The sequence below is a fragment of the Oryzias melastigma genome, linkage group LG21, assembly GCF_002922805.2.
Source record: "Oryzias melastigma strain HK-1 linkage group LG21, ASM292280v2, whole genome shotgun sequence".
Taxonomy (NCBI): domain Eukaryota; kingdom Metazoa; phylum Chordata; class Actinopteri; order Beloniformes; family Adrianichthyidae; genus Oryzias; species Oryzias melastigma.
The window spans coordinates 4,763,571-4,786,042 of record NC_050532.1 but is presented as its reverse complement, the minus strand read 5'-3'; the positions used below and the strand labels follow the sequence as shown (position 1 = coordinate 4,786,042).

The following is a 22,472-nucleotide window of genomic DNA, read 5'->3' as shown; positions in this document are numbered from 1 at the left end:
CTCAAATGACCATGTTGAGGGTACACATTTGCATTTAAATTAGAAATCGTTAGTTTTAGAAATTTTGTGTTTTTGACGCAAATTTGCATTTTGTTGGAACAAGTGAGTTTTGTGTAGGTATAAATTACCAATTTTTGCATACTTAGCATTTTGTGTGCACAAATTAGCATTATATATGCTAAAATTATCATGGTGTGGGCACAAGTTAGTATTACATATGCACAAATTAGCATTTTGTGAATCTTTAGCATTTTGTTGGCCCAAATTTGCATTTTTGTGGGCACAAACTTGAATTCCGAGGACACAAATTAGACTTTATTGTACACAAATTAGAATTTTGTGAGGAAGTTAGTATTATGTGGGTACAAATTACCATTTTGTGTGCACAGCAGTTTGTGCACACAAATGAGCATTTTGTGAGCTCAAATGACCATTTTGTGTATACTTAGCAATTTTTGTGCACAAACTAGCCTTTTGTGGGTTCAAATTACCATACGGTGGGTACATATTAGAACTTTGTGGGCAGAAAAACATATTTTGTGGACACAAATTAGAATTACTTGTACATAAATTAGCATTTTGTGGGCACAGGTTAATATTATATCGGCATAAATGACCATTTTGTGTATACTTAATATTTTGCTGGTTCAAATGTTCACAAATTTGCATTTTGTGGGCACAAATTAGATTTATTTTGTTTTTGAAATTCATTGTTTTTTAACATAAATTTTAATTCTGTGAGCACAAGTTAGCATTATGTGAGCTAATATTACCATGTTGTGGGCACAAGTTTGTAGTGTGTATGCAGAAATTAGCATTCTGTGAATCTTTGGCATTTTGTGGGTAAACATTTGCATTTTGTTGGCACAAATGAGTATTTTGAGGACACAAATTAGATTTTTGTTTGTGCATGAATTAGCATTTTGTGAATCCTTTGCATTTTATTGACTCAAGGTACCACGTTGTGGGTACAAATGTGTCGGCACAAATCTGATATTTTGGTCCACAAATTAGTATTTTGTGTGGACAAGTTAGTTTTATGTAGATACAAATGACCATTTTGTGTATACTTAGCAGTTTGTGCACACAAACGAGAATTTTGTGAGCTCAAATAAGTATTTTTTGGCACAAATTAGCATTTTGTGGGCACAAGTTAGGATTATGTAGGCACATTATATAGTTTATTATATAGGCACCACAACATAGTAATTTGAGCCCACATTTGTGTTCACAAATTTACATTTTGTGGTCACAAATTAGAAGTAGAAACTTATAATACTAGAATACTACCTTATGTGCACAAAATGCTAATTTGTGTCCACAAAATACTAAATTGTGTTCAATAAAATGCTAATTTGTGTGCTCTAAATACTAATTTGCTGTCACAAATTTTAATTTGGAGCAGTTTTGATGTTTTTTGAATTAAGACTCCGTAGATTTCTAATAAAACAACTAAAAACAAAGTTGTCTAAGATGTTTAGTAGACATCTGCAATCGTTTTATCTCAAGTGGTTATTCCCAATTCCTCTATTTGTGTATTATTGATACCAACATATTAGAAATAAAAGATAATCAACTAAAAGATAAACTTGTTTTATACCATTTTCATCACTGCCTGCCTTCCTGTTCTAAATTTAAATTGAATTAAAAATGCCACTCATTGATTTTACTTTATATTTTACTTTTCCAAGTGTGTGTGTCTACACTAGAGCCTCCACATCACCATTCCTGACAGATAAACACTTCCTGAGCGGGGGAGTGATGGGAGTTCAGCTCCCCGGCTGCTGACCAATGAGAAGCGGGCTGTGCAGCATCGTGAGTCCGTGTGGGTTGTAGCTTTAAGTGGGGGGGTGGTTGAATCTGGACACCTTCTCATATTGAGCACAACACCCCGCAGACGGCCAAGGCCGTAGCTTCCCGCGCGCCCCCATGCACGTGCGTTTTCCCAGATGGAAGCCGAGGTGCTGAACCCCCGGAGGATGGCGGACGTCAACGGCAACAGCGGCGTCTCCGGCGCGGAGCTGGAGGTGCTGAAGCTCCAGGAGCTGGTCCGCAAACTGGAGAAGCAGAACGAACAATTGCGGAGCCGCGCGAACGCCGTAAACAATTGTCCCGTCGGCCCCCGCTTCCAGACGCCGCAGACGCCGTTGTGTCTGCCGCGCGCGGCCGTGCCGGACGAGCCCTTCGCCTATTTCCAGCCGAGCTCGGGGTCCGCAGACGCCGCCGCGGAGGACGGGGGCGCCGCCGGGGCTGCGGATACGCTGTGGGATGAGGTGGAAGTGCTGGACCTCCTGGAGATGCCCGTGGGAGAGCCGGAGAGCTGGTCTGCATGTCATCCTTTATCCTGCATGCATTGTGTTGTTTGTGTTCCATGTGATTCTACACTTAAATATTATTGATCATTAAGAAAACTGATAAATCCATATTTTAGTGTGGAGAAAAAAAGCACCTGACACCTTCTGAGAGCATCTCTGCAAAGTTGTGGGATGAAATTAGAATCAGGAGGATCAGCCTCAGGCTCACCTACTTTGAAGCACAGTAGCTGCTGACTTTGAGCTCAGACTGAAGCCTTTCCAGCTTGCTGTGTCTGATGTGATGGTGTGGAAAATGTAGCACACATCTGATCCAGCAGCCCTGCACGGCTCACTGCTGTCTTGTATCTTTTTCAACATGACAAGCTGACCCCCTTTAAGTGTGTAATAACACTGTGGCCTACTTGCTGAATCAAAGGTCTGTGCAGCCTGGTTTGTGCAGGAGTGACACATCAGTTTTTTTCCTCCTCTTTTGTTCTACTTCTTCAGTATCCAGCACAATCAGAAATAATTCTAAAATGTTGGAATAAAAATCCTTATTTTTTATGAAGGATATGTCTTCATGATTAGTGTTGTTGTCCCTTAAACTATTTTAAGCTGTTTTTTCAATTTAAAGTCCTACTACGATCGTCTATTTTTAAGTGTTCCCAGTTGTCTTTTAATTATAATTTTGCTGTTTTTAGCCAAAATTTTTAAAAATCTGTGTCGTTTTCTAGGACATAGTTTCAGAAGAGCAGCAGGAGTTCATTAGAGATTCACTTCAGTGTTGTGGATGGGACGTAAACCCGCCCCACTTCCCGTCACCCATCTATTTACACACCCCTGGTCTAACATTACCGGTGCAGCAAAATTGGCGAGGGATATAAGCACCCACTGCTGTCTTGTATTTTATTCAACATGAAAAGCTAAAGTTTGGAGCCATAAGCCAGCTTGGATGAGGACAATGAAGACATACATGGATCTATACGTCTATAAGTGGATGAATCAGAGCCAGATTATTTTCTACATCACAGCTTCAAGTTTAATCAAACAGCATTTTTTCGTCTGCTCCTGATTCAAATAAAGAAATATAAAGAAGTGTAATTTTGACCTTAGTTTTCTTTATATACAGTATGTCCTCTATCATTAGAAAAATGCCACAAGAACATGTTAAAAGTGGGTCTTTAAATATTGAAAAAAAAAACATTTAAAGTTATTAAAAAAAGCTGGCCTACACGTTCTCAGATCTCATATCAGGAAGGTTCTGGTTTATCCCTGTGGAATTTCCATCTTGTCTAAGTGTAGATTTGTTAACATGCGATTGGGTTTTTGTAAAACATTGTGTCTCTGGATGTGATCCAGTGACAGACTGATGAAAACAGCTGGTCCTGCAGCCTCCCTGACCCTGTTTAGGTCTCAGTGTGCCTAGATAAAAGACGGATGGAGCAAAAAGTTGTGCTTATTTCTACATATTTGTATCATATAACTAAAACACATTCGTCTTAGACGTAACTTAAAGTTAGTTGTTTGCAATTTAGTTGATTATTTAGGACTTTGAATGCATTCATGAATAGTGTCACCACCACAAAGCATGTAAAGTCCCTGTTGTCTTTCTGAGAGTTGTTTCTGTTCTGTTTGTCAAGGGGTCATTTTAAATTAACTGTGGATTTGAGCATGGATAGTTGTCTCTGTGATGAGCTGATCTGATTATCTAAATTGTGCATGACATGAAAATCTGATGCAACATAAATTCGTTTATTCAGCCTTGTCAGGAGTTACTCAAAAAACCCACACAAAGGAAAATGGTGTTTTTGGCATTCTTAACATGTTCTTGTGGCATTTTTCTGACAATGGAGGACATATATAAAGAAAATAAAGATAAAAATAATAATTTGTGATGTCACACATATGCTGGGCAGGCTCCCAGCTCCTCCTAATTCTGATGCATCCACTTGCAGACGAATAGATCCATTAACGTCTTCATTTTCCTTGTCTGAGCTGGAATCTTTCTCACTGCTGTACGGTTGGATAGTTACAGTATTGTTGTTTGTTTTGTTTTTTGTTACGCTAATATTAGCCTGAGCATGGGAGGTGCTATAAGCTAGTGGGAGAGAGTGTAAACTGAGGGCTGATGGGAAACTGGTGCTGGCTAACTTCTATGTCAACAGTCCCGCCCATAAATCAGAGGCGAATTATTAATGAGCTCCTGCTGCTCTGCAGAAAATATGTCTTAAAAAACGACACAGGTCTTTACATTTTTTTTCTAATTACTGCTTAATAGTGCTGGGTGATATGACGATATATATCGTGTGGGCGGGTGAAGGTGCCCTGAGCGCAAACGTGCACGCGGCAGGGTGTAGATGCCCTGAGTGCATGCTTGCATGCGGCGCGGTGGGGTGCAGGTACGGAGCGGTCTGTCATATTTCGCGGCGCACAGCTGCCGCACAACATGAGAGAAAGGCAGAGAGAGAGTTTCTGTGGAGAACATGGAAATCTGAGGATTCATCTGATTATGCTGTTTTTTTAAGTTTATAATTTTTCACTGGAAAACGTCATTTTATTCTAAAGTATGTTTAAATCAACACACAAATATGTGTTATTATGAGCAGCAAGGACCAAAAGTTCATTTTGTGTTTCACAGTTCATAATTTTCCTAGATCGTCTGTCACAATAAAAAGAGCTGGAATATGAGAATGTGAAGTTTATTTCATAATTAACTGTTTTAGGTGCTTTTCAAAACAATATTATATTAAAAACATCGCAACTTTTGTCGCAACTTTTCACCAAAGCTGCCACAACATCAAGAATATTTCAGAGAATAGCTGAAAATATACTTTATTGTCGTATATCCTGATATATATCGTATCGTGATATAAAATATTTATATTCTGATATACATTTTTTTCCATATCGCCCAGCACTACTGCTATAGTTGGAATGGACCTTTAAAATAGTTTGTAATCGGAATTGCTAAATATTCAAACTTTTGTGGACTAACTAAATGGAATTAGGGCAAAATATATATATATATATACATATATTTTAGCTTCTGGCATAATTTCAGGTGTGAAAATTAACTCTGTATTGATACTTAACCAAATTCTTCTTGGAGATTTAAAGTGACTGCTAAGGGTTAAAGGGTTGAACAAGAACAAAAGCATATCATCTGCATACAGGGATACATTTTTCACAGAATCGTATCCTTGTATTCCTACTATAAGGATTTTTGTAACATATTGCTATAGCCAGTGGCTCCATCAGTACGGCAAATAGAAGAGGACTAGGAGACAGCCTTGTTGATTGCCAAATTGAAAAGGAAAGTGAGGAGAGATGTTATTTGTTAGTACGAACAGTTATTAAAGATAAAAAATGTAGAACTGTTACCCAAGATACATAATTTTCACTATAACCAAATGGCTTTACAGGATAGTTTTTAATGTAAGAATTCACAATATTATTCTTTACCGATCCATCACTTTTTATTTATATGTGAAAAGTGTTTTTTTTATAACAAAATAAAATTGGTTTTAAAAGGAAGTTTGGCGGTGAGACCCATTTCAAAACATGAGTATTTATAAGTACAATTTTAAATAATACTAGCACTCTGAGCATTTTATACTTACTGTCTGTATTGTACCTACATCTATTTATTAATGTCTCTAAAAAATAAAAAAATATGTTGTTAATTGGGTCCTACTTGATTTTTCTCATCACAGGACTCAAATTTTGAATGTTATTGCACTTTTGACAAGCTTCTTCTCTAATAAGAAAACCCCAAAGTCATGGATATTTGGGGTTTTACTCAAGCTTTTTGATGTTGAGTGTCTGACAGTAACCTGCAGTGTTGTTCTTTCTTTAGGTTGTACGTGAGTCCTAAAGCCAAGATGCAGAGTGTAAGTGCCCTGAGTACTCTCCAGTGGTGCAGGCGGGTCCTGGACCACCCTGGGCCTGAAGTGGAACTAGCAAAGATGACTTTCTGCCACAGATTGGATCAAGGTACGAGTGACATTTACACATGTGATCATAAACAGTGTTTCTGGGGCAAATGATCAACTTTCTCTGCCTGTGGTTTGAATATGAGGTACGACTGCTCTTCCAGGGTGATTATGTCTGTGGTATTGCACTTGGATGAACCCATTTGCACTCCCAGCTCCTCTGGAGAGTCTTCAGCATAAGTTTAATGGGTTTGTAAAAATGTGCCTTGGCGGGACATTCATTTTGTCTTGTTGAATGGCTGCCCACTGCACTCAGTGTAAATGAGTGTAATGGGGTTGTAACATTACAGTCTGTTGTAATTAATTAGTAACAGCCATGAGTGGATGCACTTTGATTGGTCTTTAAAGAAGTCGTAACCATAAACTCTTTGTTTTAAAGGCTCATTTTTAAGGTAAAACTACCTTGGCTGGAATTAACAGTACTAGATGTGTAGAACTGCAGTAACAATGGAACAACTCACCATTTTCACCGTGTGGTGAAACACCGTAGGTGTTTTTTTTTTTTTTTATACCCTACCCAAATAATTCAATTAGGACTAGAAAAGTTGTATTACCTGCAATAATGCTAGTGTGAATGCTTTTTGGTGAATGTCATCGCTGAAGATGCTGAAGCAAATTTACTTATATTGCCAAATAATGTCCAATATTGCATAGGTTTCAAAGAATTTGAAGAATTTCCTGAAAAAAATCAGATACAACTTTAGAATGCGTAAAAGGTATGAATACCAGAAGTACAAGGATGGATGTTCTGAACATGCTAAACATTTTGATACCACATTTGCATAATTTGAAGAAAACACATAAACAATTTGAAGAATTTCTTGGAAAACATTTGTAAAAATTGCCGTAAAATTTCAAAAATTGCAACCAGTTGTGTGATAGCTAATGGGACTGTAGCTTAATGTCCCACTCTTATCATCCTATGACCTATTTTCAAAGCGTTCCCACTTCCTAGTGCTCTTCAAATTATAATGTTGTCATTTTTAGCCCAAATCGCAAATCAATCGTTTTCTATGACATAGTTTCTGCAGAGCGGGACGTAACAACACGCTCTTTTAAATGGCATTTTTTGGCTGGTTCACAATGATTTGAATAAAGAAATACTCAGAAACGCAATTTTAGGCTTAATTTTTTGTTATAAATGTCCTCCATCATGAGAAAAAGCTCCAAAAACATGTTAAAAACAGCGAAAAACCCAACTTTTATTTAACAATGTAACAGAACCATGGGATATTCAGCAACAGTGTGAATGCAGCGAATCAAGAAAGAAACACAAGTTTTTCTGAATCACAATATATTTTATTGCTATTGTACATCAACTATGAATTTTTTTTCAGTGATCAATGCTAAAATAAAGCAGAAAAGTAAAAAAAAAAAAAAAGTTTTAATGTAACGTTAATTTAAATAAAAAAGTCCAAACTGTGTATGAAGGTAAAAATGTGTCAAAAGCTTGTGTGTTTTGGCATATATTTACCTTCATAACTGAATCTCTAAAAAGCTGATAAATGTCCCGATGAAGTCAAACTGAAGGTGTTCGTCAATTTATGACATCATTCTGCATGTCAAAACAAGCAGGTTTTGAAAACGCATAACCTTCCCAAGGTGATTGTTTAACTAAAGTTAAACTAAATGAAAGGATGTTTTTGGACATTGTAACAGCCCAAACCAAAGACTGAACAGATAACACCTCTAAATCACTTCCCTATGCTCATTTTTCTGGTGATGCCAATCTGCTGGATTGTCCTGCGCTGATCCAGATCCACTGATCTGTCATTTCTATGCCAAGCCTCTTCCAAAATTTGGTTCATGGGATTATGAGGATCTCAGAAATGATCATGTCAGATTTATGTGAACATCGTATCTGCTACACTCGTTTGCTGCTGAATAACACTCACTGGCAGACCCACTTTTAGATCGTCCATTCCTCCCATGCACGGTTACCATGGAAACCATGCTTACATCTAATGGATTTTTGAAGATTTGCTCAGCGAGTCTTTATAAGAGTCCTGTGTCATTTATAAGCTCTTAAGAGCTCAGTTTTCTACTTTAGAGACTAATGATGCAGATTAGTAAGAGTTGGTCCGTATCCTGTGGGTGTGTGGACATTTTAAAACTATTTTCCTTCTCTAAAGTTAAATTCACTCATGTCAGACCTGAATGCATCTTTGTGTTCACTTCCAGTAGCAGGTTTTCATATGTGAATACTAGTGTATTTTCCATATGAAAACTTTGTATAAAGATGTTTTTTTAATTATTTGAACTATGGTAGAAATTATTAGGCCTGATAAAATATGAAGTAGGTGTTAATGAAGCAGCAATTAAGCTTTAAAAGCCACAAAGTCTGGTTTTAACCATTATGGGACCCCTTTAAAGCTTTGCTTTTATAAAATATAAAAACAGTAATAATGTAACCCGTTTGACGTCAAAATAGCTAAGATAGATATAATTCCATTTTTGGGATGTAACCTACATGTCCAATCCCTGCTTAAGATAAGATCCAGCAAAAAAAATAAATAAAAGCTAAACCCTGATCCTACTGCATGCTTCTTTTCTGACCCAATCATCTACCAGAGTAATGCTGATCTGTGGGAAGCAGATTAGAGGGATCCGCCTGTGTTAAAATGCATCAAACTGTGGGGTGTACATGCTTTTTTAATTCAAACAGATTTCAGTAAAGCACTTTTTCTGCTGCCATCTTGTCTCCAGCGAGGCGGAGCCGCGGACTCTCCTCCATCCGTCCATACAGCTGCATCGAGGGGCTCTCCACCCTCAGCTACCCCAGCCTGCCTTATACTAAACCTGCTGCACTAACTGAGACCCCAGGTAACTTCACCATGAAACTAGTTTGTTTTTTTTGATGACCCATCCATTCATCATCTATACCAGGGGTGTCAAACTCAATCGCACAGGGGGCCAAAATCCAAAACACACCTTAGGACGCGGGCCGAACAGGATGCATTTATTTAACACTCAAATTAAAATTTTAAACCTTAAAAACCATAACTTTTTTGAATAATTATGAACTAGATACATAGCATTACCTGTAATAATTTTAGTGTGAATGCTGTGAGCAAAATTTGGCCACGGAAGATGCTAGCGCTGATACAGTAGCTGAAGATGCTAAAATTGACAGCTATAAAAACGCTGAAGCTAAAATCACTGAAGCTAATAGCTGGAAATGCTGAAGCTAACCAGCAAAAAAAGTATTTAAAAAACTTAGGGTAGCTAGAACAGCTAACAGGTAGCTGAAAAACTAGCTAAATTCAAAAAAGCAAAAAAAAACTGAAACAAAGTCTAAATTAGCTAAAACAGTTAGCATGTTAATATTAGCCTAACTCCAAAACAGTCTAAAAAACAAAAAAAGCCCAAATTAGTAAAAACAGCTAGCATGTAGCTAAAATATTAGCTTGACTCTAAAATAGCCTAAAAAATCTTAGTAGACCCCAAAATAGTCCAAAAAGCTAGCAGAATCCCAATTTTTAAAACATTAAATTGTAACTTTTTAACATACTCTTGCATAGTAAAAGGCAGGAATATTATTCCAGAATAAATCAACTTAGACCTTAAAGAACTCTCAGTATTTTACTCTCCATAAAAATATATTTTGTCAAAATTATTCAGGTTAGAAGTGAGCACCAGATAACATTGGACCATTAATAATAATAAAATAAAATGATCTGGTTGGGCCGGATTCGGCCCCCGGGCCTTGACTTTGACTCATGTGATGTATACCTTCTTTGTTCTGATTAGGATCAGTAATTATTACTCACTCCAACATATTTCTAATCAACAGCCATAAAAATTATTTAAACGTAAAAATGGTGTTTGTCTTTATATGTTTGGCTGTTATTATGACCAATGTTTTTATTCTAATAAACCTATTTGACTTTCATCCACCCAATCCATCTCTACATCCACGGACCTCCTCGTTGGTCTTCATCTAGGCCTCTTTCCTGCATGTTAAAACAAGCTTTTATTTTGAAATTTGGCCTATAAAATGTCATTTCTGTTAAATTTCATCTCTACTTGTCAGTTTTAAACCAACTTTTGTCAATAAACCAGATTTCTTTAGGGATTTTAAATCTAGATTAATCAGAAAATAACCCAATTTCTGAAACTGTAGTTACCCTCAGATTACAGAGAATTACAGGGGACAAATTATGTGGGTAAACTATCCAGAGACATATAAGATGAAGCTAACAACAACTCTCTTTTTCTGTATTTGATATTGAAAAAAATCACCATTACTGACTAAATATTATCTAATTTGATTTATTTCTCTTTTTCAAAGCCCCTCTGCTATCCTCCAGCCAGTCTTTTCTACAGCCGACCGTCTTCTCTAGAAGCAGCCTCAGTGACAGAGCACCCACTTTCCTATCAAACTCCACACCTCACAGTGAGTTCTCACCAATAACTTCCTCTTTGACCCGTCACTTTCTGCAGTCCTGTAAAATGTGAGAATCACCATCTGACAGATACCGACTGTGACTGTTAGCACATAAATGTCAAATCAGTCTTCATAGCCAGAATAAAGGATGCAAAGAAAGTGGAGCATCATAGCAGAGATGGGTGTCTACTGTGCTTTTACAGACATGGGGCGGCGGCACGCTGCCATCACGCCTCAGTCTTCCCTGGACAGTGAAGCGGGGGTGTCAGAGCTGGAGGACGAGTCAATCTCGATGAGCTACAAGCTCCAGGACATGACGGATGTGGAGGTCATGGCACGTCTACAGGAAGAGAGTGAGTCAACCTAAAGCACAGCGCTGATGATGTTACATTCTCTGAAACTCTTCTCTCTTCTTTGTGGGTTGATTTGTCCAAACTACTGATACTAATGACTAGACCTTTGAATCATCGGGTGTGATGTTGGACTCCCTTCCTGCTGGACTGCATAAGTCCACTCTATCTGATTTTTAATTTTTAACAGCTATGTACCGCAAATTATTTAATCTACTGTATTTAAGTAGTCCTTCTTACTACATTTGGGATCAGAAAGCTTTGAGTTCCTTGTTTGCTGTGATGATGGATAGACCAGTAGACAAGAATGGAATGGAATCTTTGTGGATCAGGATGTTTGCAGATGACATTGTCATCTATAATGAGAGCAGGGCACAAAAAATACCACTCTACAACAAACAAAGCAACACACAATGGATGGAATGGAGTTCTGCTCAGTTTCTTTGATCTTGGTTGGAAAAAAAAACTGAACCTCTTTGAAGATACCACTTCAAAACTAAATTTGCATATTGTTTGTGACTGGAACATAAAATAGTGAAACTATTTGATCAATTATGTCAGTCTGTTATTTGGAAATGTAGACGCATATCATGGCAGAAATGGCTTAATTTCAAATAAAAATAACTAAAAAAATATTGAATTCTAACAATCTGGTATTTAGTTTATTGATTTTATGAAACTCTCCAATCAAGTTTAATAATATTAACCCTCCACTTGGAATTCATAGATATTTGTAAATTATCATGCTTCTAATATTTATCTGTGTCCTGCATGCAATTTAAAAAATGAGTTAAAGGTCTAACATTTTTTGAGCAATTACATGCCTTTACCAGCAGATGGTGCTGTTCCCCACATCCTCCCATGAATTGAGACTGGATTAGATTATGGTTTCATTCTGGATGAATAGATAAGCAATTGAGCTATAAACAGATGAACTTTTATTATAGAGTGTTCACATTTAAGAAAAATGTATAAATTAAAGAAAAGAAGAAGAAAAGTTTCACATCCTGTATTTTCTGTTACCTTGCAGGTCTTCGACAAGACTATGCCTCTACCTCGTCTACCACCACATCCAGCCGCCGCAGATCCAGCTTCTCCTTACAGTCCCTCAGGCGCACCGACTTGGACCTGGAGGAGGAAGAGGAGGATGAAGAGGACGAGAGCTACGACCAGCTCCCTCCTCCTCAGCCTCGACTGTTCCGCACAGGGTCTATGCAGCGGGGCAGCCTACCCCACTCTCACACCTTCTCCAGCATCAGAGACTGCAGACGCATTTCTGCTGCTCCTCAATTCTCGCACAGCGGGCTCTCTCAGTTCTCTGGACCCTCCAGTCTGATTACAGAGTCACACACAGCATACAGAGGCAGCACAGGTGAGACTTTTAGAACATCTTTTCCATTTTTATGCCCAGGAGACAGACCTACTCTATGTGTTTTTCAATGCTTGCAAGTTGCTACATTATCTGTTTTTTTAAATATACATAGAAAATATTTGCATGTGCAGCTTTCCTTTTGGAATAGAGGAACATTTCTTTTTAATTTAATGGGCCCAGCTTTTTAAATCCTTTGAATGTGTGTTAAATAGCTTATAAGCAACACTTTGGGGATGGTATTTGCACCTTAACATCAAGCTCACAGTCTGATCAAACAGTAGCAAATGTCAAGTATCGACTTTAAAGACCCACTCTGATAAAAATCATGTTTTTGGTATTTTTAACACGTTATGGAGCATGTTTCTGATTGTGGAGGACATGTGGAAACTGAATTAAGCTTTAAATAGTATTTCTGAATGTTTTTTTTTTTTCAAATCATTGTGCAAATGAAAAAATGCAGTTTTAAAAAAAAAAAAGCACATTTGTTACATAGAAAATACCCTGCGCGGGGCATTTACTCCCTGCTCCAAGCTCTCAGCAATGGCAAGGGGAAGTGGGGGCGGGCTTGCTCTTGTCCAATCGTCTTGCTCACAACTCAGAAGGGGATTTCTAATGAACTACTGCTGCTCTGCAGAAATTATTCGCTAGAAATGATTGCTTAAGTGAAATGGTGCTTAAACTTGTCTCAAATTTGATCTTCTCATTAAGCAAAATCCTAACATGCAGTTGACTTTCATTTAATGGCAGAAAGATGCAACTTTAGAGTTTTTTTGTTCTAAAACATCCAACTTTACCTCTCTAAAAGGCCTCTCATTTTGCTCTTGATGTTGGAGAACACCATAATCCATTTGGTCAAACACTGTTTCCCACTGCTGTCACTTTATAAATGCTCTACTTTAGTTCCCATCTCAATAAAAAATATGGTAATTTTTTATTTTACCTTGTTATAAATTATCTTAAATATTTTCTATTCTTTACTCTCTTTAATGTATGCTTATGTTGTGACATTTTTAGTGTTCTGTCTAACAATAAATAGCAAAATAAGTATCTAACACATGGTTCAATACTCCCCAAAGTGCTGTTGTTTTACTATATTTTTTATAGAAGACAAAGCAACAAACTCCCAGATTTCAAAGTGTTCTTTGCACATTCTAAGACTTGATAAGAACTGTCGATGTTGTCGCACAGACAAACTACGGAGAAGCATGCCCAACCTGATCCGAGCTCCCAGCATGCCGAGTGTTCCCAGTATTCCCTGCTTGGCCTCCCCTTCCAACCCGCCCTCCCACGGCCCCTCCTCTTTACCGGCGATGCCCTCGATGCGGAGCAGCCAGAGCTTTGACTCCTCCAGCGGACTCGCTCGTCTGCAGTCCTCCAGTAAGGAGTTTGTGTTTGTTCATGATCAACTCTGCAAAGCTTGTGTTTTTGTTTTTTGACTGAATGTGTAACTCTGCTTCTCACATGGTTAAACATTTGTCAGTGCCATTTTCTTTATAACCAACTTCAGACGTTTTTATCTTAAAAATATGCTATTTGAAAACTAATCTATTGATCAGTTACTCGCCAAAGATACAAAAGATTAGAAGCAATCAGATTATTATTAGTTTTAGTATTACAGGAAATTAAAAAGTGAAGAAAGGATCATTTTGGGGCATCTTTACCCTCTTAATAATTCAGAAAAATCAAAGTTTATATATAGTAAGTTAACCTTGTCTACATTTTAAAACTTTTCATTTTTCAGCCGTGTGTCAGATGATAACGATTGATGTATTGGTATAAGTCAAAACGGTATCATATTTGATGTGACTATGTTGAATTATTTGCAAATATTCATCCAAAATGTTCATATTTAAATATTAAAGACCCACTCCAATGAAAAGAGTGTTTTTGACATGTTCTTGTCAAAAACAAGCACTAACATTGTTCTGATGATTGACGATATATATATAATAGGACTGGGTGTCACCAATAATTTGCAGAATCGATTTGATTCGATTCACTAGGGCTCAGTTCGATTCTGAATTGTTTTTTCGATTCTTTCAATCCACTCAATTCAATTTTGAGTTTACACATTGAGACACATTTGTTTAGAAATACATTACTAATCTGTAAATATGTTTTGAAGATATTTATATTAATCTGATTCAGTTCACATTCTGTAAAATGTATTAGTGAAATAATCATGGAGGGCATTTCAGTTTGGCCACTAGGTGGCGATTGCGCTACAGCATCACACCTTATTCCAGATAAAGAAGAAAGTATGAACAAAAAAACGATGTTTTAGACCACAAATGGTTGCTTTTGAAGATATTTGCTTAAATGAGTTCGGAAATTAATTCCTGTTAGTATTTGAAGATGTTCATTTAGTCAGCAATGTGTGTTTAGGTCGACCGAGCGTTAGCATTAGCCGTCCAATGGGAAATTCCATTATACGTTAGCATCAAGCTAAGGGACTTTAGCTTCATGCGTCAGATCGATCAACTATTTACCTACTAAGCTTAGATCTATTCAGATCAATTAATCAATTTTATCAGCCCAGCCCTAATATTTAAAGAAAATTAAGCTAAAAATTGTATTTTTTATTCACTGGCATTGCACTGGTAATGTTAGATCAAGCCTGTAAACAAAGAGCTCTCAGTTATGGGTGGCAGGAAGGAGGGCGGGGTTGCTCCGAGCCAAGAGTCCCACCTACAACTCAGAGGAGGAATTTCTAATGAACTCCTGCCGCTCTGCAGAAACTATGTCCTAGAAAACGACACAAGTTTATAGATTTTGGCTGAAAACGGTATTATCATGATTAAAAGAACACTGAAAAATGCTTTTAGAAGAGATCAAGAGATGATCAGAGGGGGTCAAGTTTTGTTCTGGTTGTTTTCTACGTTAAAGTTTGGGTGCTCAGACTTTCACTTGAACTGGGGGTGGGCAGTGGAGGTATGAAAGCTACTTGTATGGAATGTCCCTAAATATTTTTCTCGTGTTTCAGTTCCGCCCCCAGGCCCGCTCAGCCAGCGAGTCCAGAGCGTGGGGAACTTCCCCACCACTCCCCGACACCCGCTGAAGGCCACGGCGTACGTGAGCCCCACCGTGCAGCAGGGGCCCACCCCCACCTGCCTGTCCTCCTCCAGCAGCTTGAACTCCATCAGCTGCGCCGCCGCCATGAGCCAACCCCTCAAACCCAGCACCAGCAGTCTGCTCCCACAGCCGCTGAAGGCCGGCTTCAGCCAGTCCACCCCCCGCAGTTCCCTCCCCCGCCCCGCCTCCTTCATAGCTGCAGGTGCACCTCCACGTGCGAGTAAGATCTCCCAACCCACTCGCAGGTAAAACAAAATGACTTAAAGCATGTGCTCTACAGAAATACTATTAAATTCATCGTCTTATCTGCACATAAGAATGTTTTGGTCACTATAGAGAAAGCATCTTTAGCTGCAACTGCTTTACATTTGTTTAGTTTAAAGTCCCTCTCCAACTACATTTTGATCTATTGTAAAAATGTTCCTAGTGGTCTTTTAATTAACATTGTGCAATTTTTAAGCCTAAATCAAAAATCCTTACAGTTTCTGCTGTAGTTCACAAGAAATTTGCCTCTGAGTTGTGGGTGGAAGTAACCCTCCACTGATATCCCATCATCCCTTTGTTTACACTCTCTCCTACAAGCTTAAAGGTGGCTTTTTTTTGCATGATGGAAGACATTACAAGAAAATTGAGTGGGACCTGGTGGCAGACAAGATGGCGGCTGAAAGTCATTAGCCGTCCAGAACCGGAACACCAAACTCCCTCGCATGCAGCACATTTTGGTCCATAAATACTCTTGTTTTTAGTCATAAAAGACTAATATACCAGGCAGTCCTAACAGATGTGTTTTTTGCATTCTCAATAGGGACATGCATGTTGACGCATTAACGCACGCGATTAACAAATTATGATTAACGTGTTAATATTTATTAATGCAAATTAATCGCACCTCTCAGAGCAGCAGTCTCTCTCTTTCCCTAAGCAGTGCAGTCATCCACAGAGTGCATTAAAACACTTCATTCGGTTGGTTTCCCACTTATACCGTCGTTATTTACAAAAGAAATAAATATTCAATCAGTTTTCTACTTTAATCTTGTTATTTTTTTTGGTTTATTTCGCTTTTTCACAAACGCGGACTATTTAATCCATGGTCCGGGGCGTTGCCATGTCATGTAAATTTCATTTTGTGATTATTAGCAGAAAATAAGTGGTCAGCAAAAATTGTAAATTAAAAAAAAATAATCGCTATTAATTTCCCCAGGTTTGCTATTAATTGGTTAATTTTTTTTAAGCGATTCCCGGCCCTAATTTTAAGCTTTGATCTGCAAGAAAAAGCGGTTTTGCACTGGTAAGAAACACTTTAAAGCAATTTTTCAACCATATGCAACACATTACTGATACAAAGTAATGTTATATCAGTGCAAAGCCGCTTTTCTCCTCGACAGAAAAAACTGATTCATGTTGATCGCTGCGTAAAGAGTTGAAGCTGACTGCGGTCAAACGTAAAAACTGGTCTGGAGCTAAAGCTGTAATAGTCTTAATAGTTTCATAAATCATTTATTAGATTTAAGCATTTACCCTCTTTTGACCCATTTTTAAGCTAATCCCAAACAGAAAAAGAGTTTTTATAAAAGTGGCTACAACTCTGGAATCTTGTGGAACTTCCGGCTCATAATTTTCAGCCGCCATCTTGTCTGCCACCAGACAAGATGGCGGCTGAAAATTACATTTCTACAAAGGAAATACGATCCACAAGCTCCCTGTTCCGCTCCGTACTGGATAGCTGCAATATTGTTCGCCATTTTTGTTGCACTGCTAATGTTAGATTGGGGATGTAAGCTAGTGGGAGAGTGTGTAAACAGAAATGGATGATGGGAAATGGAGGCCAGTGCCAACTGTCCTGCCCACAGCTCTTTCTAACGTCTTCATTTTAGCATCTCTGCTTCCTTATCAACACATGTGATAACATTTTAGGCAAAAAAAATACTTTTCATATCATGTCTTATTTTCAATCTCCCTCTAATACTTTTAAACAAGACTGTTCCCCTAAATTATTTCCGAGTTCTTAAAAAAATACCCCCAGGAGATTAGGATATACAAGCAGATTTTTTTTTTATTTCACAAAAAGTTTGTTTTAATAGACTAAATGTTAGGTTTCTTGCCACTCTGAAGAAGAAACAGTACTATTTTGTAGAAAACCCCAAACTTTGAAAGTGAATATGCAGGATTTACCAGAGCTGTCTTGCTTCTTTCTGGCTGTAGTTTGCTGACTCCTCCAAAGAGCCTGGCTGCCCTGAGCGCCCTGAGGGACGGCAGCTGGAAAGATGGATGCTACTGAGGGACTGCACGGGGTGACACTGCAGGGCATCGCTCTGACTTTAATGTTGCAGCCAGGAGGTCCCAGAGAGAATAAGACTGTTATTCAAATGAGAAGTTTCCTTTACTGAAGGACTAAGACCCGAGGTCCAGCTGGCTGGATCTGCAGTTTGAAACACAGATCGACTCAAAACGACAACAACAGGCAATACTTTCATAATCCTTTATTACATCTAAAATAGGTTCTCTGTAACTTTTTTTGTTTCATCATTGTGAATGCAATTTAATTAAGTGATATATTAAATAAATCTCATAATAAAAGCTTGTAAAAACAAACATTGCTTTTGTATATGCTTTCAATGATTTTATCTGTTGAATTTATTTTTTACATTTTTCTTTGTTTTTTGATCAATTTTGATGTTAGATGTGAAGATAACCTGAAACAGGAAGTGGGATTTCTCCTGAGCCTGTTCTAAAGTAATTCCTGAACGGCTGTTTATCAGCCGAACTTTGCAGCACTTTGGGGCGAAATTCATACGAACACATTCAAATAACTGAATCTGCTTACAACAAGTATGAGAAATAAAACATGATGGTATGTATAGTTTCTTTCAATTTGTGGTTTACTTGAAATTTGTAACCTTCTTTGACCAACATGACAGCTGCAGTCTAATTGCACAAACAGCCTCAATGCTTTTCATGGATGATAGAAAAGTTCCTGAGGTGACATTTTTAAAACCAATAAAGCTTTTCAGAGCAGTTTGTGTTCTGTCATTATTTTACTTTATGAAATTTGAGGTTTCTAAAGTAAGAATTCACAACAAAAACTGAAATATTCTGCAATCAGCCACAACTATGATCATTATTACTATTATTAGTAGAAGAAGTATCAGTATTACTAGTAACAGTAACAGTATTATTATTAGTATTAGAAGTTGTAAGATTAGTAGTAGTTGTTATAGTAACAACATGAGTAGTAAAAAGAGTAGAACCATTATTATTAGTAGTAGTAGTAGTAATAGTAAGAGTAGTGGTAGTACTGGTATTAATATTGTTAGTAGTAGTAACAATAATAGTAGCAGTAGTTGCTGTAGTAATGACATGAGAAATACAAAAACAGAAAAAAACAGTGGTACTACTATAATTATTAGTAGTATTAGTAGTTCTAAAATAAGTGCGATGAGTAATAATATTCTAGAATTTATTACTATTAGTAGTAGAAGAGACAGTAGTAGAAATAGTAGTAACAGTATTAGTATTAGTAGCAGAAGTTGTAAGAGTAGTAGTTGTTACAGTAACGACATGAGTAGTAGAAACAGTACTACCAGTAGTATTAGTAGTAGTAACAATATTAGTATAAGTAACAATATTATTAGTAGTAATAGTAAGAATAGTAGTAGTGCCGGTATTATTAGTAGCATTATTAGTAGTAACAACATTAAATTTAGTAACAATATTTTTAAAAGTAATAGTAAGAGTGGTAGTACTGGCATTAATATTGCTACAATAGTAGAATAAGAGACAGTAATAGTAGCAGTATTGGTATTATTATTGTTAGTAGTAGTAGTAACGATACTAGTACCAGTAACAGTATTAAGACTATCATTAATCTTAGGAGTAGTAACTGAAGTAGTAACAGTCACAGTAGTAGTACTGGTATTATTAGTAGTACAAATGGTATTATTGTTACTACTAGTAGTTGTTGTACTAGTGTTGCTATTACTATTATGGTTAATATTATTGTCATTAGTGGTAGTACCAGTTTTCTTAGTAGTTGTAGTACTATTAGCAGTAGTTGTGGTATCAGTTGCAGAATAAGTAGTAGTACTGGTATTATTATTACTATTATGAATATTAGCAGTAGTAGTATTACCGGTATTATGAGTATTAGTAATAGTTGGGGTGGAAGTAGTAATAGAAGAAGTTGTAATAGCAGTAGTATTAGTATCATTATAATGACCAGATGTTCTTGTTTTCTTCGTATAAGTGGATTAATCCAAATAAACTCATTATACATATTAAAACATTTTTACACTTCTTTGACTTTTATTTTAAATTAAAAAACAAGTCATTCATTTTTAAGAAAGAATTAAGATACATTCTTTTTCTCAACAACCATAGTTAGGTATGTTAAAGTTCTTCTTGTAATGAGGTATAAATAACAACTTTTTTAACCCAAACATTGTCAATAATGAGAACTTTCAAAACAAGTTTTGCTTAAAAATGTCCAGTATATCTCCATGTACTTATTTACCAGGTTTGTTTTCACTGTGATGAAGACCCTGAAAATGTCTAATCTTTAACCAGCTGGTGTCTCCTACACCGGTCTCCTCAGTAACTCTTAAACACACACCATCCGATGTGTGTTTTCTCAGACTCTGGTGAAGAACATTGAAGTATTAATGTACATCTGAGGTGCGATCACTTGGAATCCTTGAAAAAAATGCCCAACCGAGCCCAAGAGGTAAGTGCAGGCTGATTTCTCCTCTCTGCCGTGAGGATCACTGACTGAAGGGTCCTCTGCTTCATTCAGGACGCTGTGATTAACCTGAAGACACTACAGGAACTTTCTGCACAGCTTGGATTTGAGTGGAGAGTTCTGGCGTGTGAGCTTGGGTTCTGCAGAGCGGAGATAGGACGGTTCCATGCCGGATCTGCAGACAGGATCGTGCAGGCCAGGACTATGTTAGAGAGCTGGTAGACTCATTTAACTTCAATTTGCTCCAATTTTAACTAAAAAATATGAATCTAAAACAATTGCAATTTCCACAACTAATCTGCCTCTTGGCCACAATCGTGCAGGTATGAACGGTCATGGGACAAACCCAACAAGACCAAACTGCTTCAAGATGGTCTGGAGAGAGCGGGCAGACGTGATCTGGCTGAAAAACTGCACTGCCTCCACTGGGGTCACCAGAAGCTGAGCAAAAAGGTGGAGCTCCCCTCAGCTTTCCCCTTCATCATCACCGTCCACAAAACCATCCGCAACCAGGACGCACTGCGAAGAATCAACGACCTGAGCGGCAGATTCACCTAAAGATGGGAAATACAAAGAAAACGGACTCTATGGAGAAAAATGAAGTGGATATGGCACAGTGTGTAACAATTATGTTCTTAAACTCTCGTTTAAAGTGAGTTCTATTATCTAACATTTGGTGGAAACAGAAACAGCATAAAAACCAGCAGCATTGAGTTCAGTAAGGGAGTGATTTTCTCAAGTGTAGTCAGATCAAAGTTTGTCAATGCGGTGCTAAAAATACTGTACATCACCCAAAAATAGACCACATCACACAATCAGTACTAGAATGGACTGTTTATTTTCTTTTAACCAACATAAATTCAATGCTGGAGCAATTTTTAGATCTATAGACCAGGGCCGGATACAAATAGGGTAAAAGGGGACCGATGCCCCCCAGCTACAAATGCAGTGACTGACCCCCGAAATGTGATGGTCCACAAAAATCAAAAATTATTTGGGTGTTCCATCTACAGACTGTGGTAACTTCTCAAAACCAGCTGACTCTCATTCATCTTTCAATTCAGGCAATGTGACGGGTACCTGTAGAGGACAATATAAGATACTATTTACCTCATGGCAACCAAGAATTACTTAAATTATGATGTTAGAATGATTAAAAATGGCTCATTTAGCTTAGAATTAGGCAACAAAGGACGAACAAAAGATTTTATAAAAGTGCAGGGTTGTTTCCTGCAAAAAAGTAATAGTACGAGATTTAAAGTTGTCAATTTATTACTTTTTATTGTAAATTTATGTGTTTTAAAGTCGTAGATTTACAAGTTTTAGAGTCATAATTTTACTACTTTGAAACAAATAAATTTATGAGAAAGAAGTCAGAAATGTAGGCTTAGACTTTTACAGTCATAATGATTTTATTGTTATAATTTACCGGTTATGAGTTTCTTTCTCGCAAATTTACAACTTTAAAATCCTGAATAATTTTTTTTTTGCTTGTAAAATGACCCAAATACTCTGTTGACTCAAAATTATTGTTAATATTTTAGAAGCAAAACGTTTGCGGCATGATTATAACTAAAAACAGTTTATATTCATACATATATTTTTTAATGTCTAACATTACATCTAAACCAAAAAAGAATGGGCTTTTTTTAAAAATGATATTAAAGATTCAACACATTTTTAAAAACGTTATTGTTTGTAATACTATATGCTTTTCTGTTTTTCAGCTACATTATGTATGTCCAGAAATTTGTCATGTTTTTTCTGTTTTGTGTTTCTCTATTTGCATTGTAGACATCTTAGTTTTTTATTTTTACGTCTTTATTATTCTTTTTTTAAAATACATTGTAGTAGTTTTTCATCTCTGTTCTCTTTTTTGCTCCATCTTTCTTTAAAACTGTTTTGTTGAATTTAAATGGACCTCAAATGTTGAATTTAATTAAAACTCTAACCATATATTACTAACTATTATTGTCCTTGTAGCCTAAAGCAGATTCATTTGCTACAGTGATGCTTATTCGGTTCAGTTGAGCAACCAAACCCTGATGACCCATTTTACAGACCAATGAAAAGGGCTAATCCTTCGCTTAGCAAGGTTGTGAGAGCGATCAGAGGCAAAGCGGAAGCCATTAACTACTGCCTTCAAAATAAAAGTTGTTTTTTTTTTTTTAAACAAAAATATGTTGATCATCTTATCATTGAAGCCCTGTTGATAAATAAAATAACTGACACCTGAACTAATGTGGCAGAGATGCAAAAAGTATATGAAT

General features: G+C 37.1%; 2 protein-coding genes across 2 annotated transcripts; both read left to right on the top strand.

Moving 5' to 3' along the window:
- The first annotated feature begins 1,822 nt into the window (after positions 1 to 1,822).
- On the top strand, positions 1,823 to 18,482 carry slain1a (SLAIN motif family, member 1a). The gene is made up of 9 exons (XM_024287328.2): positions 1,823 to 2,323; positions 6,151 to 6,287; positions 8,993 to 9,109; positions 10,578 to 10,682; positions 10,877 to 11,026; positions 12,054 to 12,395; positions 13,584 to 13,772; positions 15,379 to 15,712; positions 17,670 to 18,482. Exons 1-9 carry the CDS (start codon positions 1,950 to 1,952, stop codon positions 17,743 to 17,745), a joined length of 1,824 nt encoding a protein of 607 aa, XP_024143096.1. The 5' UTR covers positions 1,823 to 1,949; the 3' UTR covers positions 17,746 to 18,482.
- Positions 18,483 to 19,870: 1,388 nt separating this feature from the next.
- Positions 19,871 to 21,858, top strand: wu:fc50b12 (uncharacterized protein LOC103911624 homolog). The gene is made up of 3 exons (XM_036209765.1): positions 19,871 to 19,875; positions 20,238 to 20,420; positions 20,526 to 21,858. Exons 1-3 carry the CDS (start codon positions 19,871 to 19,873, stop codon positions 20,758 to 20,760), a joined length of 423 nt encoding a protein of 140 aa, XP_036065658.1. The 3' UTR covers positions 20,761 to 21,858.
- The last annotated feature ends 614 nt before the right edge of the window (positions 21,859 to 22,472 follow it).